General features: G+C 46.6%; 1 protein-coding gene across 1 annotated transcript; it reads left to right on the forward strand.

Annotated features, from left to right (window-relative positions):
- Nucleotides 1-2,905: 2,905 nt before the first annotated feature.
- LOC119164435 (monocarboxylate transporter 12) lies at nucleotides 2,906-11,941 on the forward strand. The gene is made up of 4 exons (XM_037416624.2): nucleotides 2,906-3,175; nucleotides 6,564-6,707; nucleotides 8,334-9,323; nucleotides 11,059-11,941. The coding sequence occupies exons 1-4, from the start codon at nucleotides 2,998-3,000 to the stop codon at nucleotides 11,208-11,210; spliced, it is 1,464 nt and encodes a 487-aa protein (XP_037272521.2). The 5' UTR covers nucleotides 2,906-2,997; the 3' UTR covers nucleotides 11,211-11,941.
- The last annotated feature ends 5,822 nt before the right edge of the window (nucleotides 11,942-17,763 follow it).

Here is a 17,763-nt window from a genome sequence, read left to right on the forward strand (position 1 = left end):
ACGTATATTTTCTCCAACAAGCAGTGTATCATGCATATCGTCAATAAAGTATTACATTTTTTGACGAAAAGAAGTTGGTACAATTTTTTGAATAATTGCTTCGCGAATATTTGTACAATATGTGCACACATATTCTGGCGTAAACGTTTAGTGCCTGTAAAAGGTACAGTATTTTTTTTATGAAACAAACGATAAACAGAAAGATGAGATAATAAACCGTGGGAGATAAAATATAACCCTCTCTGCAATGAAGTGCTCTTTTTATGATTTAAGATAAGTTAATTTCAAAGTTCTGTTAATGAAAATTTCATTGAAATGTACAGTCTCAAACGAATATAAATGGCATTTTTTTATATCACTAATTTAAATGCCGCGTCATAGTGCCTACACTTGACCGGGAAAGTTTTACTAGTTGTAGTGGTGATTGTGAACCTTGCTGTAATTATCTCGTGAATACAATGGTTGGTTTAGACGATTTGCGTCAGCTTTGCTTGATTTCAGCCTCCACACTAGTACACGTGAGACCAAAACGGTATGGCTACGGCCCTGGCGAAATATTGATGGAGGGGCGATAAGGTTGATGGTTGTATGCCGCTGGCCAGTAAAGATAACCGTGTGTGTGCTTATTCACATGTCTTATCTGCCCAAATATTGTGTTCGCTATGGCTTCGCAACTTTCTTAGTGAAATGACACCAATTCTTGTAGCATACCTCTAAGGTGACTGCTATTCCGCGAAGACACAGAACGGATTGATAACGGAACGGGCAGTGTCCTGCCAGCGTTTTATGCACCGGCTAAAGATGGCATTTGTATTACCAGCTACTTGTTGATGCGTGATAACAAAGACAGTTACAAGAAAACTGAAACACGAGATAATGCTTTTAGCATATATGTCCATGCTACCATTTTCAAAACGAGCAATTTTTTAAAACATATCTTTACAGTGGAACCACTGCTGTTGTGAAGCATACGCCACGAGAGTTTATTATTTGCAATATGTTCAAGCAAAATTCAGGATATTCACCGTGTTTGAAATTATAAAAATAAGAACGCAATGAAGAATCGTTTATACTTGGTGCATTTTCAAATAAAACAAAGGGAGAAGCAATAACACTCTTTAAAATATACAGTCCTGATATATGCGCGCCGCCTTCGTTGCTCGTACGTTTCTGTTGGCCCAGACACAATGAATGTTATCGGAGCCATGTTCGTGTTGCTGTCACACATGTCGTACATGTCGTATCACGTAAACACTGGAGCTTCCGTATGCGTCACAAACGACAACGTACGTTCACATTGAGCCCTTTGGTAAAGTAGGTTTTTTAGGTCAGACGATTCACCACTGTGAACGTGCTCCGCACTCTTCCTACAAATGTTGTAGCCTAGCCTTTCAAATCTTTCGCAATGGCTGGGCTAGATGAAAGACACGACGCCAGGTCTACTTTCACGTCGGGCCCTGGTGCGGGCTAGAGCAGACAGTTCATTTACCTTCCAGAAACACCTGGTCTGCCCTCTGAAAGCAACTTGAAGCATTGCTATGTTTGTATTGCATCACTTATCAAAGAGGCACTAATGACCTGCAAAAACGCAAAAAAAAAACATATTGAGGAAGACTGCGGGGGCGTTTTAAGTGCGAGGCATTTCTCTGCGCACTGCAAGCACTTTTGGCGACAAATTACGTATCTATCTATCTATCTATCTATCTATCTATCTATCTATCTATCTATCTATCTATCTATCTATCTATCTATCTATCTATCTATCTATCTATCTAGCCGCTTACGCCTGGGTGCTCATGTGATCCCTCCGTTGACTTCGGGTAAAAGAAAGTTAGCGTAGGTAGGAGTGATAACTTCACGAATACGACTCGCTGCTCATGGCATTAATAATGTCGAAATCCCGTTGCGCATTTCGTCAAACTATTTGCGCCAGACAGTGGCACATTCACGTGGTCAATTAGGTGCCACTTGTATGCGGGCATGTGTCACAGGTAATTGACGCTTTATATCTACCCTAGAACGGTGAAAACACACATGAGTAATTTTAACACGTGAGAGTTAAAGGGAAAGCTGACATTGGCTGCGTTTTCCCGACGAATCTAAAGCAAAATATGTCAGGGTCACAGCAGGAATCAAAGCCCAGCTTTCTACGTGAAAACCAAGTATTCCACCACAGAACCACGTCAGGTCTCGATATTTTTCCCATAAATGGTAATGTTGAAGAAGCGTAAACTGGGGATGTAGTGGTGGCATGCACGGATGCACAGATGCATCATTTATTGTGCTGTCGTATACTTGATTACATATAAGTTTGGTTGTTTCCGTATATGTTTCTGTTTTCGTAGTGAAGGTTATCAGTTTTGGTCTGGGTTTTGTGGGCCGTATTGGGCGTGAGCTATAGGTCGTCCCTAAGGAGCTTGGTCCCTGAAAACTCGCGTCGGTAGCGTTGACCAAACGGTCCCAGCAAGAAACCCTAACTGAGCACCAGGTGTCTGTCCGACGCAATACGTGCCCGGCCAAAGTCGACTTCTTTCTCTCGATGTTAACCAGAACATTGACTACGCTCACGTCCTAACGAGAACTTTTTTGGTTCAAGATAACTACATTCTTTACTATGAATAACCACCCTGATGTAACAGCCAAAGCTACAGATACCGGGCACTTGAATAACCACCTACGCCACAATTCGGACGAGTACACATTACATGCCTATAAACTTTTCCAAGTAAAACCAAGGTACGCGCATACGTTGTCAGTGAACGCAAAAGAAGGAGTCATCTAACGACGTCGTTATCTTTTGGTGGCCACCTTAACAAGTACTTGTGGGTGATACGAGCGAGGTGATAAGGAGCTCAGTATCGTCCAACGCCAAAAAGTTGCTGTTACGGCAGGGGTGCTACTCCTACTTCGTCGAATGTTGAGAGTGGTGGCGGTCACTGCACCTTCGCCCTTGAGCAACGAGGGTACTGAGGAATACACACTGTACTTGTGCCCTTGATGGCCTGTTCGCGGGGATGGGTGGTCGTCGTGGCGGCCTCCACCATCAATTTATTTACGCTGGCCTTGATGCGGTCGGGTGCCATTGTTTACGTGGGAATCGCCAGCGCGTTCGGAGTATCCCGAGCGGACGCTTCTTGGCCAATGTGCCTGGCCACGGTATTCAACTTGTTAGCAGGTGAGTCGGTCAATTCACACGCCCGTCTTAACACAAATGATAATGCTTTCAGAAGGAAGGAGGTTTACGTGTCAAAAGTACGTTTTATGAGGTAAGGTGTTATGGAGAGCTGCGCGAGTTTCGACCACATGATGCTTTTTAATGCGCACTAGCATCATTCACTCTTTCGGACTCTGGTATTTCATCTACGTGACAATAGTGAATGTAACGTCTGGGATACAATCCCAGTCGCAATTGTATCCCGGATGGTGGCTCACTGATCCCACCTGCAGTGTTTTCTTTCTGGCCGGTGTTGTTCGAATGGTATAAATTGCTGTAAAGCTTGGTAACATATTCGAGCGATATGAGGCGCTACATGTGCACCCACCATTAAATCTCTATATACTGCTTATCCAAAGACGTTGAAGAATAATGGATGTGGCTCACAAGTTTTTGAATCATGACTATTTATAGGAAGCTCTACTTCTATCATTTCCCCTCGTGCTGCACTCTTGCAGTTTAGAACACCTCTCACCCTTGTACTATCCTATCCCCGTCCTGCCCCTTCTTTCCGATTTCATCTCGTTTGTTCTGTCACTGAGCACGTATGATGCACACCGATAGTAGCATAATTAAAATAATACATGATCAGGCAACTATATTTCATTTTTTTCTTTTGCATGAAGATCTGCTTGTGTCACAGTTCAAGTCTCAAGATCCAACACCACCATTTCACTCATGCCTTTGTTGGATACTTCGCTGTATTCTTCTTGCTCTAAATCACGTGTGATTACAATCAAAACATACTATATAGTTGGGGCACATTTAAATAGCGGCTGCTAGCACGTACACATTTAGACCGTCGCCACCTGAAACTTCCCGTCGCCAGCTGCCATTGCCAGCTGAGTTAGGTTGCCATGGGAGCTGGTTTGAGAATCTCCATTTAGAGGATGACCTAATCAGAACGAAATTGATTGGCCGGAGCTTCCGGGCATCACCCCGCTTTCCGTTGGTATATTTCAATCACGAAAGCGAGAGAATAAAAGCGAGACAGAGCCTAACATGAACACCTGTACAACACACACACCCTGTCCCGGTCTCCATCGTCACAGATTCACGCCTGTCATGTGTATATACACACAAGAAAGGCACAGTCAATTTCCCAACGTCGATTTGCGTTCACGGAACATTGACAGCTGTCGACATACACGGGATGCGCAGGGTGTACTTCAATGCGGCAAAGGTAGCATCCTAAGATGAATCATTTGCCCCGTAAAGCTCGGAGGCTGTGCGCTAACACTCATTCCAAACTCGGGTTTGCCCTCGAGTTGTGCTTATCATGGTATTCCGTTCACCGCACTTGCGAAGTGACCTAATGCTTTTTGCTGCAGGTCTACACGCTTTCACCACATTAGGTGGAGTAGACACGCACGTCCTTCATGTGGACACTTCAATAATATGCCCCCTGTACCGTGAAAGCTTTATCAAGGACATCCGGCTCGTGCACTTGTACAGCAACCTCTTCCTATCCCACCTTTGAGAGAGAGTACACACATCGTGCCGCCGTGTTTCCCGGCTGATCCTCTAACGCTTTTGTCCACTTTCAGCTAGCGCACGTGTGACGAGAGAAGATGTTATCGCGTTTAGCCTTCACACTTAACCGCACGGTAAGACCTTTGTTCAATATTCACGGTGAGTACTCTTGAAGGTTCTGGCTCAATAAAACTCGTTATCCAGCACCCCATACGGAAGTACATGAGTTGTTAGACTCAATAGTCGACTCACACTTTATGCAAAGAGAACCCGACAAACCTAAACAAACACAGGTTTATATCTTACATACATGAGCGAATGTTTACTCCCTACCACTACATAGTTCATTTAACATTATGATTCCGTTAAATATTTCAGTGAGCGAACACAAAGCAATCTGATAAAGAAAAACTGTATAGGTTGTATGAACATGCACTAAGTTCCTTAAAAGATACGGCCGATATTTTGAAAGGTGCAACTAGCAGTTTCAACTATGTCTTACAGTGTTAGTGCATGAGCCTAATTAAAGGGGTTGCGCCATTCCAGTCACATAACACGAACTTTCCATTGGTGTCTGTCATCTTCAAAAGGGAAAAGCACAACGAAATTGTGTTGGTTGTCGTCGCGTTGCTCATTCACCACACGGACACAGCACGTTCAAGTATCGAGTGTTGTCAAAGACGCCTTGAATTTACGTCAATGACATATTCTTTTAAACTATCTCTTAAATTACATTAATACGCTAGTATTGTAGAGAACAAACATACATAATTATATGTGTGTTCTTATCGCTTCTGGCTTGAAGGAAGAAAATGGGGCTTCTAAATTCACACTTTTTTCCTCCATTTGCGTATACGTCATGGAGGGCAAGGCACCTTTTACAAATCAGTAAGCTGCCGAAATAACCTGTTTTGGGCAATCCTGCAACTTCCACAACATAGATAATTTCTATCAAAAAATCCCAACGTTATCATTACGAGAAAAAAGGTAATCTTTATCATTGCGTGATGTTCACTTAAGCAACACTTTTCAAAGATGGATTCAACAAATCAGTTCTATGTCAATAAAGTATTGACGAATTTATTTGAGAGGAAATATAATTTACCGATCTATCAGCAAAGCGAGGTATATTCATAAGAGTGTACGTGCTTCATATATACAGTTTCTTAAGGAAGTATAACACCTAAAGCCTCTCTAGTATAACACCTAAAGCCTCTATAGCACCTAAAGCACCTCCTCTAAATTTTCCTAATTACCTATTTTTGAGGTTTGATTGATCGTGATGCAGTGCAACAAGGAAACATCTGGAAGAAATCTTGATAGCTTTTCAAAGCTTGCTATTTAAAGCCTCAACCACAAAGCCTCCTACAACATTACTAGATAATTCTCTGGTCCTTGAATGACCGGAGTAGCTCCGCTGGTAGTCCTTCGATTCACCAGGGGGAACCGTGGCTATTACACAGATTTGTTTAATAATTGTCATGGTGGCTTCGATCCCACCTGTGGCTTTGTTTATTGTAGTATGTTTTCTTAGCACCGGCTTGCCTCAGCGGTAGACTACTTGGCTGGCATGTAGGGGACCCGGGTTGGGTCCTCAATGGGTCATTGGTGTTCTTTATTTACTAATGCTTGTCTTATTTTGTGCGATAGTGGGTACGGACACCGGCGGCGACCGACAACTGCGGAGTGAACGTGACCCGTGTGGCGATATTATAACAACATTCACTGTAAAAAGTGTGACCGTGTTCTGTGACATTGTATATCAATATTAGGCACGCACGTGGACGATAACACTTTCAAAAAATATCTAGAATAATATGCTACAGGAGGCTTAAAAGCTATCGTTAGAAGCTGTATAGTGAATCTTTTTACGCAGGTCCCATCTCAGGAATCTTAGCACAACGCTTTCAGATCTCAACCCTACTTGTGGTCGGCTGTTTATTAGCATCTCTTCCTGTCTCTGCCAGCTACTTCGCCAGTGATGTGTCGTTCCTGATCATAAGTCTGGGCGTCATGCATGGTAAGAACAACTAATATATTAATTCAAAAATAATGACACTGAACAATCAAAATGTGTGGTGGTTGCAAATGTGACCAATTCTAGAATTACCGAAATGTTATATTTTTCAAAAATTTTTAGAAGGCGAACCTTGTGGAACATCTCTGGCCACAGCGGTTTTTGAAAGACTGTTGTCTTTTCTCATAACGTACTAAGTATGACACTGAATACCATTTATTTTTGTGATATAAAAATAAAAATGTAGAAAAACAAACACATATTGCTCATTCCATTGCGGAACACCCAGTCGTAAGCTTGTAAAACAAAAGAATTCTCGTTGCTAAAATGCATCAAGAGCTGCAGACATCTACTTACGAAGTTCTCCGAAAGCTGGACTTCATAATTAAGTTGTCGATTTATTTTCGTAACTCTCAGTGTCTAAAAAACATCAATTACCCTCGAAATCGAGTGTAACCGCAAACATGGGTTGCAGAAGGCAACATTATTGAAATATGTGCAACATCCTGCACTTTCGTCTTCCTACGCGCTATCGCTGTATAAACGTGTGTACCGATTTTCGAATGGCCAGAAGCTGTTGACCCCACATAGTTCAGTGGTTATGACTTCGTGTGACGTTGCAGTTGGGAGAGTGCCGACCTAATAACGTGATATTGTGGGCACAAATGAGCATGTATGTTCAAGGCTAAATTTTGTGAATGTGTAGTACCACGTTCCAAAATATGGAACAAGGAGCTGAGACTCACTTAGGCAGCTAATTTATCAACCTTTCTGTGCGGGCAAAATACAAGTAAGTGGGCCGAATCTATGACATTTGTTGGTCATGGTGATGTTGCTACGAGTCAAAGCGCTAAAAGCGTGTTTGGAAAAGTGCGTGCAGCCAGAATCAAGGTTGACCGTTAAATGGTTTAGACATGATTTATTGGTGAAGCCTGCGACAATTGATTAGCCGGGAAACTTGCAATAGGGCACAAGTTGTGTTTTTTTTTTATTTTGAATCATAATATAACCATTTCTTCAAAAGAAAATTCTTCTTACAGTGCATGTTTAATGTGAAAAGTACTTTACAACAAACTCAAGATAATCTTCAGACTGGTGGTTAGTCTGGTTGATTTTTTTTGTTTTTAAGAAATAGTGATAAATGAACACACCCTGCTTCTAGAGTAGCATGCCAGGCAAAAAGCCAGACAAACATATCGAGCTGTGCAAAAACACTTCACACACACACACACGCTTTGTAATAAGAGCTTTATTTTTAACATCTTACCATCTCAATAGCCAGATAAAGATACGTTTCCTCACTTGTGCTAAGAACTATCCGCCAGTGCGCCAGGGTTCTCATGCTTGACTCATCGTCATAGCTTGAGTAGCAGCCGTTGTCTTGAACGCATCATTCCACAAGCCTCGCCTAGCGACAGCATGAACCAATGCCACGTTTAAGATGTCCTTAAGCGTATATGTACACCAGCGTCGAAAGCAACCACAGAACTTATCACCGAGCTCTTTCAGCTGCAACCTAACAGTCCAGGCTTTTATAGCAAGGACACAAAAATTTTGTTTCTCATATCAGTGTGCAATTGTATTTGTTTAAAATATGGCATATATTTTAGTGCATTCTCTTTTACGCAGGGTTCGGCTTGTCTTTGCTGACGCTGGGCTACGCTGCTGTCAACCAGAGCATGACCACGAACAAAGCACTCGCTTCGGGAATCACAATCGGCGGCAGTGTGGTTGGGGGAATCATCTTCCCGCCAGTGGTGCAGTTCCTCTTTGACGAGTATGGCACCAAATGCGGCTTCCTCGTCTTCGGCGCAGTCATGCTGAACTCCACAGTGGCAGCGCTGTTCACAAGGACGCCTTGGCGAGAAACAACTCCTGCGCAGGACTCAAGAAAAAGCGTGCGAAGTTCCTCAATGACACTCTCCAATGTCGTGCACGCGTACATTTACGAGTCCAACAGCGATACCCAAGTACTGAAATCCCACGACCATAAACACTGTGATACCAACTCGTTAAGCTTCTGTAACGGGACAACGGCACTCGAGACGTCTCTGCATTGCAGTGATTGCGCGAAGACACGTGAGTGCGAAGCGCCTCTAAATACCGTTGAAAGTCCTCCGAAGAAGAAAACTGTTCCACGGAACACCTTGACGAAGTGGCTCGTGTTCTTGAAGAATCCAAAGTTCTACGTAGTTGCCTATAGCTTGGGTCAGATCTGGTACCTGAACACGACGCTCCTCACTGTCGTGGTGGACTACGCCGTGGAATGCGGTGTTCCCAAGTGGAACGCCGTCTCGCTCGTCACGTTCATAACAGTACCTGATCTCGTGTGCAGATTCGTTTCCGGGCCTATAACGGACAAAGGGCTTCTTCGAAAGAGTACCATGATGGCACTGTGTCTAACCGTGAATGGAATCGCGCATTCGTTGCTTCCGCTCTTCGCATCCTACCATGCGCTGGCGGTACTATCGGCGGCGGCAGGTACCTGCAACGGCATAGCTGTGACACACATTTTCGTGCTGTGCGGTGAGCTGGTCGATCCAGCAGTGTTCAGCCTGTGTCTGGGCGCTGCCAATTTTGTGGCCGCGTTCGCACTCCTGGAGAGGCCACTGATGATTGGTAAGAGTATGCCACATACCCAGGCTCACTTTCCGTGACCTTGTTCGCAATGTGAAAGTCGTATTGACTTTTCCTGTTTCTGAAAGCTTGTTGAACAACTTCCACTTTACAAATTATGCATGTTTTGAACCGTGTATAGCAGAAGTACAAGGAGGTAGTTTGCTATACGGCCAGGAATCGGTCTTTCTTTGGATGTAGGCCTACTTTTGGCAGGCAGGGCCATTGTATCTGGTTTAGGCTAGGGCATGTCCTCACGTGTTCGACTGTAGCCGCAGATTATGACGACGATATGTGGGATTTAATGTCTCAAAAGCAGTATACGATTATGAAAGACGCCATAGTGGAGGGCTTCAGAAGTTTAGACTATCTGTGGCTCTTTAACATGTACTCAAATTTTAGCACACGGGACTTCAGCACTTTGCCTCCATCAAAAATGCAGCCACTGCAGCCGGGATTGGATTACGGGATTTGCGGGTCAGCAGCCAAGTACCTTAGCCACCAAACCACCGCGGCTGGGCTTAAAGCCACAGACCCTTGATGTGAGAAATACGGGCAGGTTTTAACACAGGCAGGTCTCAACGGCCATATAGAAAAAAACTACAGGCAAATTTTGGTGCATTCGGAGGCCGGGTGTATTGTTGGTGAGAAAGCAGGGGCGACTTCATCGAAAAAAAAGGTATGGTATGCATGGCTATAAAGTAACTTTATTTAGGTACATTGGGGCGTGAACTAGCACGCAGCGGGCCGCCTACTGGTCATGACAGATAGGCCTAACCAGTCCGCCACGTCGAAGGCCCGTCCATAGAAAATATTAGGTACACGAACGGATGGTAAACAGGCATATCCTACGATGTCTGTTTCAATTGGAAGTATAACAACCCGTGCCAGCGAACTCGAGCTTTTTGTGAAACACTCAAAATACTAAATGAGTCCTGCAACTTTTTTCTTTAGAGTTATTCAATGACCAGAATATTGAAGTTGTTGACATGACGGATTATCTCCCGCCAATTTCTTTTGGGAATATTCGCCCGGCACGTCTGGGATTACAGCTACTTCTCACATGACATAAGTGTTTTAGTTCTGTTTTCATCCAACGAGCGCTATAAAAGCTGAACAGGAAGACAAAAATCACTAAATTTCTCTGTCACATTTGCGTTTTCTCACTGTTCAGCCAGCTTTACTAATGATATAGTACCCATCGTGATTTGCCCATATATGTTATTACGAATATTTTAACGTGAGGTATTCTGGAAATATAATCCTGGACATCCAAACAAGCTTAAAAGCTTTTTGCAGCAGCATCTTTGCAACACAATACCTATTGTTCTGGCTTTGCATTTCTACGTGACGAAACCGAAAAAAAACAGTCAAATATGTGTTGCTGCAAAAAAGCTGGTTGTTTGACATTTTCTTACTGCTTTTACAAGAAAAACACATGTGCAGGTTTTACTCGTTCATACATTCTAAGAAAATTCAAGAAATGTTCCACCTACTCTTGCAATGCTGCAAAGAATTTGGAACCCGTACAGAAGAACCATTTCGTGAAATTCACTGAATCCCTCTTTTTGTATGCTTTTACTGTTTGTATTTTTTCTGTGAGCGTGTCAGATGCCTAAAACCTGATGCTACTTTTGAATTCTTTATTGAATACTCATGTGTTCATTTATTTGCAAGTATTTTTAATGATACAACTGTGTCATTCAAGGAGTCATGTCTTCTTTTTGTTCACTTTCAGGTTACTGTAGAGACAAGCTCGGAAGCTACGATGGCCTGTTTTACTTCAGCGCCAGTGTAGCCTGGAGTAGTGCGATTCTCTGGCTTATCGTATACCTTCATGAGAGGCGAACGACGGGTGCAAAACTGCTTTCAAATGCAACTTCTCGTTGATGCCTACGTTATGCTAGGTTAAATAACAATAATCCTAAAGATCACACGTTGGTTTACTAAAAGCCTGCTTGCGTAGTGGACGACCTATTTTATTATCTGAGCATGAAACCACAATTATTATGTTTACAAAACACAGCAAGTAACTTGCAAGAACATTGCAGAGCCCTAGCATAAAAGTTCTCGGAACTACGAAGAAAATATGAAATAATGCATAAAGGCTGTAAGGCCTCTAAAACAACAAATGTACAAAACACTTCAAAAAGTTAAAAGTTGAAACATTATAAGAGCGGCTTTTTAAAAGAACTTTTTAACTGTACAACTGCAATATTTTTCGTTTATAAAATCGAAAAACCACAATGTGAGTATTGCCACGTTCCATTTCCCAAGTTTTCGTTATCGTCCCAAAACACCACACAATTTTCAGCGCAAACCACGCCTGCAGTTTTCGAGAAGGTTCCCGACTGTAGTAGATCATTTCGATAAGACCACGCCCACTGTGCGAACGGTACAGATTGTTCTGGAACCCACGCCACGACCAGCGATAACGCTAAAACATTCGATGGCAAGACTCTAAATGCCGACGCGCTTCGCCGCTTTTCAGTTGTTGAACGAAGGCCGACGCTCCGTTCGCCGCTATCTTTCCGAGACTGCTATCTGTGCAAGACTGCTGCTGTAATCGTACTTTCCGTTTACTGGGCACAGGTTCGCCCAAATAAACAGCTAAATCCCAACACGAAGTCTCCTATCTGCGGCCACGTCACGACCCCGTGACATCTGGTGGAGGCGCTGCTTCGTTCATGTACCGGATGCCCCGGTCAAGCCGTGAACCCAGCCCACGTCGCGGAGAAGACACCGACGCCAACCAAGAGCAGCGAACAAGCCGCCGACAGCAAGGTCTCCCACCGGAGTACGGGCTTCTACAAGACAAGGCGCGGAAAGCCAAGGCCATGAACTCTACTGCAGCGACTATGACAACCGGAGCGTCCCAGCCCGCGATCGTCATTCATCAACCCAGGGAACCACCAACGTTTCATGGGTCATCGTTTGAAGACCCGGAAACCTGGCTAGAAAGATACGACCGTGTGGCCACCCTCAACCACTGGGACAACGAAGAAAAGCTCCGTCGCGTGTATTTCTACCTGGAAGACACCGCAAGGACCTGGCTAGAGAAGCGGGAGTCAACGCTCCGAACGTGGGATGTCTTCTGCAGCGCATTTCTGCAAACGTTCGCGAGCGTCGCTCGCAAAGAGAGGGCCGCTGCTCTACTAGACACCCGGGTTCAGCTACCAAATAAAAATGTTGGAATTTTTACAGAGGAGATGACCCGCCTATTTCGTCACGCTGACCCAGACATGCCTGAGGAGAAGAAAGTTCGTTTCCTCATGCGAGGGGTCAAACAGGAGCTCTTCGCGGGACTAATGAGGAATCCACCGAACACCGTCCAAGAATTGGTATCCGAGGCGACCACCATCGAAAAAACCCTGGACATGCGCACCAGACAGTATAATCGTCGCCTGACTCCAGAATGCGCTGTTGCTCAAGCCAGTGACTCCGACAACCTACGTGAAACAATCCGAGCGATCGTGCGGGAAGAGCTGCGCAAACTGTTGCCTTCGGCGCAACCTCAAGTGAATTCGATCGCCGACAATGTGCGAGAAGAAGTTCGGCAATCGCTTCAAATTCCCGAAACACAGCTGCCCGAGCCAGAAACTATGAGCTAAGCCGCTGCAGTGCGCCACAACGCTCCTCCCCATCCACGCCAAAACGCCGCCCCATCGCACTTCAGTCGCCAGACACCACCGCCGCCACGACCGCCACCGACGAACTACCGTTCGCCAGCGGGCCAGCGCAGTGCGCCGAAGAAAACTGACATTTGGCGCACCCCTGACCACCGCCCACTGTGCTACCACTGTGGCGAGGCCGGGCACAATTACCGCCATTGCCAGTACCGACAGATGGGACTGCGTGGCTTCGCCGTCGATGCACCACGTCCGCAGCCAGGGGAACGGCCACGTGACATCGTCGACTACCTGACAAGAACTCAATGGACACCACGAAGTCCTTCCCGTTCGCCGTCGCCCAGCCGCCGCATGTCACCGCACCCCCGGCAGTACTCCGGCCCAACGCGGGGCCGGTCTTCTAGCCCGTATCCGGGAAACTAAGGGCAGAAACCGGTGGAGGGGCAGTTGCTGTGTGACGAACTACCGAAGATCCGACGACGACGACGACGCCACGACGGAGCTTTCCGAACACAACGCCAACCAGGCAAAGCCCTGACGGCGAAAGCTCACTTACCGAAGGTGGCCTGACGACGCAACATGGAAGGAGCGGAACAAGCCGACGCAGCCGTGACCCGACGCCACGCCCTAACTCTAATGCGAGACAGTGAACTAGCGACCTTCGCGTTCTTATCGACGGCCACAGTGTGACCGCTATCGTCGATACTGGAGCCGACTATTCTGTCTTCAGTGGGTTGTTCGCCGCGAAGTCAAAGAAAGTTAGGACAGCTTGGAAAGGCCGTGAAATCTACACAGCCGGAGGTCATCTCGTAACGCCTGCAGGAATCTGCACAGCGAGAGTCACCATTAACGGCCGTATTTATCCTACAGACTTCGTAGTCCTACAGCGTTGCTCGAGAGATGTCATCCTTGGCATGGACTTCTTATGCCTCCATGGTGCTGTCATCAACCTAAAAACAAAGTCGATAACGTTATCCACAGAAGAAACACTACCGCCGCGCACGCCGTCAAGACACCATGCCTTGAATGTGCTTGAAGAACAAGTCACCATTCCGCCTCGCTCAAGCGTCATTATTTCAGTCGGCGCTCCTAAATCACCTGACTTGGAAGGCGTCGTTGAAGGCAGTCAGCATCTGTTGGTCACCTAAAATATTTGCGTCGGAAGAGGAATAGCAAAGCTGCGGGGTGGCAAAGCAACGGTTATGCTCATGAATTTCAGCAATGAGTACAATCTTGTGAACAAAGGAACAACGGTCACATACATCGAAGAAATTGTCAAAGCCAACATTGCTTTCACCCTCGCCGATTCTGCGGAACCTGCTCAGAGGAACCAAGCCCCTCTCTTAGCTTTCGACGTCAATCCCAGACTTCCGAACGATAAGCAAGAACAGCTCAAGGCCCTGCTCCTGCAATACGGAGATTGCTTTTCGTCGTCATTGAAAATTCGGCAGACCCCAATCACGGAACATCGCATCATAACCGAAGAACATGCCAGACCACTCCGTCGAAGTCCGTACAGGGTTTCGACGCGAGAACGTGAGGTAATGAAGAGACAAGTAGATGAAATGCTGCGGGATGACATTATGCAGCCGTCCGAGAGCCCATGGGCATCCCCCGTGGTGTTAGTGAAGAAAAAGGATGGGACCCTACGTTTCTGCGTCGATTATCACCGCCTGAACAAAATCACAAGAAAGGACGTGTTTCCTCTCCCACGAGTAGACGACGCACTTGATCGGCTCCATAACGCCAAGTACTTTTCGTCAATGGACCTTAAGACTGGCTATTGGCAAATCGAACTCGACGAAAGAGACCGAGAGAAGACGGCGTTTATAACACCGGACGGACTCTTCGAGTTTAAGGTGATGCCATTCGGCCTTTGCTCAGCGCCTGCAACTTTTCAACGCGTTATGGATACAGTACTGGCAGGATTGAAGTGGCAGACTTGCCTTGTGTACTTGGACGACGTCGTCGTGTTTTCCTCGAGTTTCGACGAGCATCTTTGGCGCCTTGAAGCTGTACTTCAAGCCATCAAGACGTCCGGACTCACACTGAAGCTAGAAAAGTGCAGATATGCGTATGAGGAGCTCTTGTTTCTGGGGCACGTTATCAGCAAGTCTGGAGTTCGTCCCAATCTACGGAAAACAGCCGCCATCGCCGACTTCCCGCCGCCCACTGACAAGAAGGCCGTGCGCCAATTTCTGGGCCTGTGCGCCTATTATAGGCGGTTCGTGAAAAACTTCGCCCGCATCGCCGATCCTCTCACTAACCTTACCAAGGCCGACGTGGAATTCAAGTGGGAAACGCCACAGGAACACGCTTTCCAGGAGCTTGAACATCGCCTCTAGACGCCTCCGTTACTTGCCCATTTCGACGAATTCGCCGAGACAGAAATACATACTGACGCAAGGAGCATAGGCATTGGTGCCGTTCTTGTGCAGAGGGCTGACGGACTTGAAAGGATTATTATTTACTCCAGCCGATCGCTATCCAAAGCAGAAGCAAATTATTCCACTACAGAAAGGGAGTGCCTCGCCATCATCTAGGCTACGTCAAAATTTTGCCCCTACCTCTACGGCAGGCCCTTCAAAGTCGTGAACGACCACCACGCCTTGTGTTGGCTAGCCACCTTGAAGGACCCTTCAGGTCGCCTCGCACGATGGAGCCTGAGACTTCAAGAATATGACATTACTGTCATTTACAAGTTCGGCAAAAAACACTCACACGCCGACTGTCTCTCTCGTGCGCCTGTCGACCAACCGCTACCCGACGACCCGGATGACGACTACTTCTTGGGAACGATAACTACAGACGACTTCGCTGAACGACAGCGGGCCGACCCGGAACTTAAGGCCCTAATAGAATACCTCGAAGGCAGGACCGCCGATGTCCCGAAGGTATTCAAGCGCGCACTACATGGTTCTTCCTACGAAACGGTCTTCTACAAAAGAAAAACTTTTCACCGCTTCAAGCTAAGTACCTCCTTGTGGTGCCTTCAGTTCTGCGACCAGAACTCCTGCAGGCCGTGCACGACGATCCGACGGCAGGGCCCCTCGGTGTTTCTCGCACGCTCGCAAGGATACAAGAAAGGTACTTCTTTTAACCATATGGTGTAGTAGCGCAAATTCACGGGGACGAAGAGGACAAGAAACCAACTAGCCCAGCTCTCAACCCTACTAAGAAAGGTACTACTGGCCACGTCTTACTACCACCGACGTCACTCGTTATGTGAGGACATGCCGGGACTGTCAGCGACGCAAGACACCGCCGAAGGGCCAGCAGGACTTCTGCAGCCAATTGACCCACCTTTCCGACCTTTCCAGCAGATTGGTATGGACCTACTAGGGCCGTTCCCGACATCGGCTTTCGAAAACAAGTGGATCGTGGTAGCTACAGACTACCTCACCCGCTACGCTGAGACAAAAGCCCTGCCAAAAAGCAGTGCATCCGAGGTAGCTAAGTTCTTCGTCGAAAATATCGTCCTACGTCACGGTGCCCCGGAGGTCCTTATCACCGACAGAGGAATGGCGTTCACTGCCGACTTAACTCAAGCGATCTTGGCATACAGCCAAACAAACCACCGCCGGACGACAGCGTACCACCCACAGACCAACGGCCTCACCGAGCGGCTTAACAAGACGATCGCCGACATGCTGTCCATGTACGTCGATATCGAACACAAGACGTGGGACGCCATTCTTCCGTATGTGACCTTCGCATACAACAAGGCGGTGCAGGAGACGACGCAGATATCTCCATACAAATTGGTCTACGGAAGGAGCTCGGCAACGACGCTCGATGCCATGTTACCCAACGTCACCGACGAAGAAAGCCTCGATTTGAGCGAGTACCTTCAACGTGCCGAAGAAGCCCGACAACTTGCGCGTCTCCGTATAAAGAATCAACAGACGACAGACAGCCATCGTTACAACCTTCGACGACGCTTCGTGGAATACCAGTCCGGTGAACGTGTTTGGGTGGGGACGTCGATACGCCGACGTGGACTAAGTGAAAAGATTCTGCGACGCTACTTCGGACCGTACAGGGTAGTTCGACATCTCGGCCCACTTGATTACAAGGTTGTCCCCGACGGCATCACGAACTCTAAACGACGCCGATCGCGACCTGAAGTCATCTATGTCGCGCGCCTCAAGCCGTTTCATGCGCGTTAACAAACTGAAACAGTGTTTTTAGGGGCGAAGCTCCTTAGGGCGTGGGCTGTGCGTCCCCTGTAGCCTGTATGTAGCCACCTCTAGTTTAGTTCTTGCAGTGTTCACTAGATGGCGGTACTGTCCCCTGTATGTAGCCACCTCTAGTTTAGTTCTTGCAGTGTTCACTAGATGGCGGTACCGTCTCCTGTATGTAGCCACCTCTCGTTTAGTTCTTGTAGTGTTTACTAGATGGTGGTACTTGTAGCTGATGATGAAAAGATGCAAGATGTTATAAACTAGAAAGCGGTACTTTTAGTTGATGAAAGACGCGAGATCTTATAAAATAGGAATGATGTCACATATGGCGCTTGTCATTGGTTGAAGGCAATCGTTCGATTTAGTGTGGCGACGTACGCTAGGGGGAGCGTTGTAATAAAATCCGTTCGCTGTTGGCGCGCGCTCGGAGTCGCCGGATGGATAAGGCTGCACAGCGGAGAGAGCGCAAGGTGGCAGCAGCGCGCGCTCGCAGACAGAATCCCGATGTGCGAGCGCGCGAGGCAAGGGACATCGCAAGCCATCCATCGTCTAAGAACAAATAAAAGTTGATTTGTGTATATACACACACAGCGTTTCTCACGTCTTTACATGATGATCGACTGGGCGAAT

The sequence above is a fragment of the Rhipicephalus microplus genome, chromosome 8, assembly GCF_043290135.1.
Source record: "Rhipicephalus microplus isolate Deutch F79 chromosome 8, USDA_Rmic, whole genome shotgun sequence".
Lineage (NCBI taxonomy): Eukaryota > Metazoa > Arthropoda > Arachnida > Ixodida > Ixodidae > Rhipicephalus > Rhipicephalus microplus.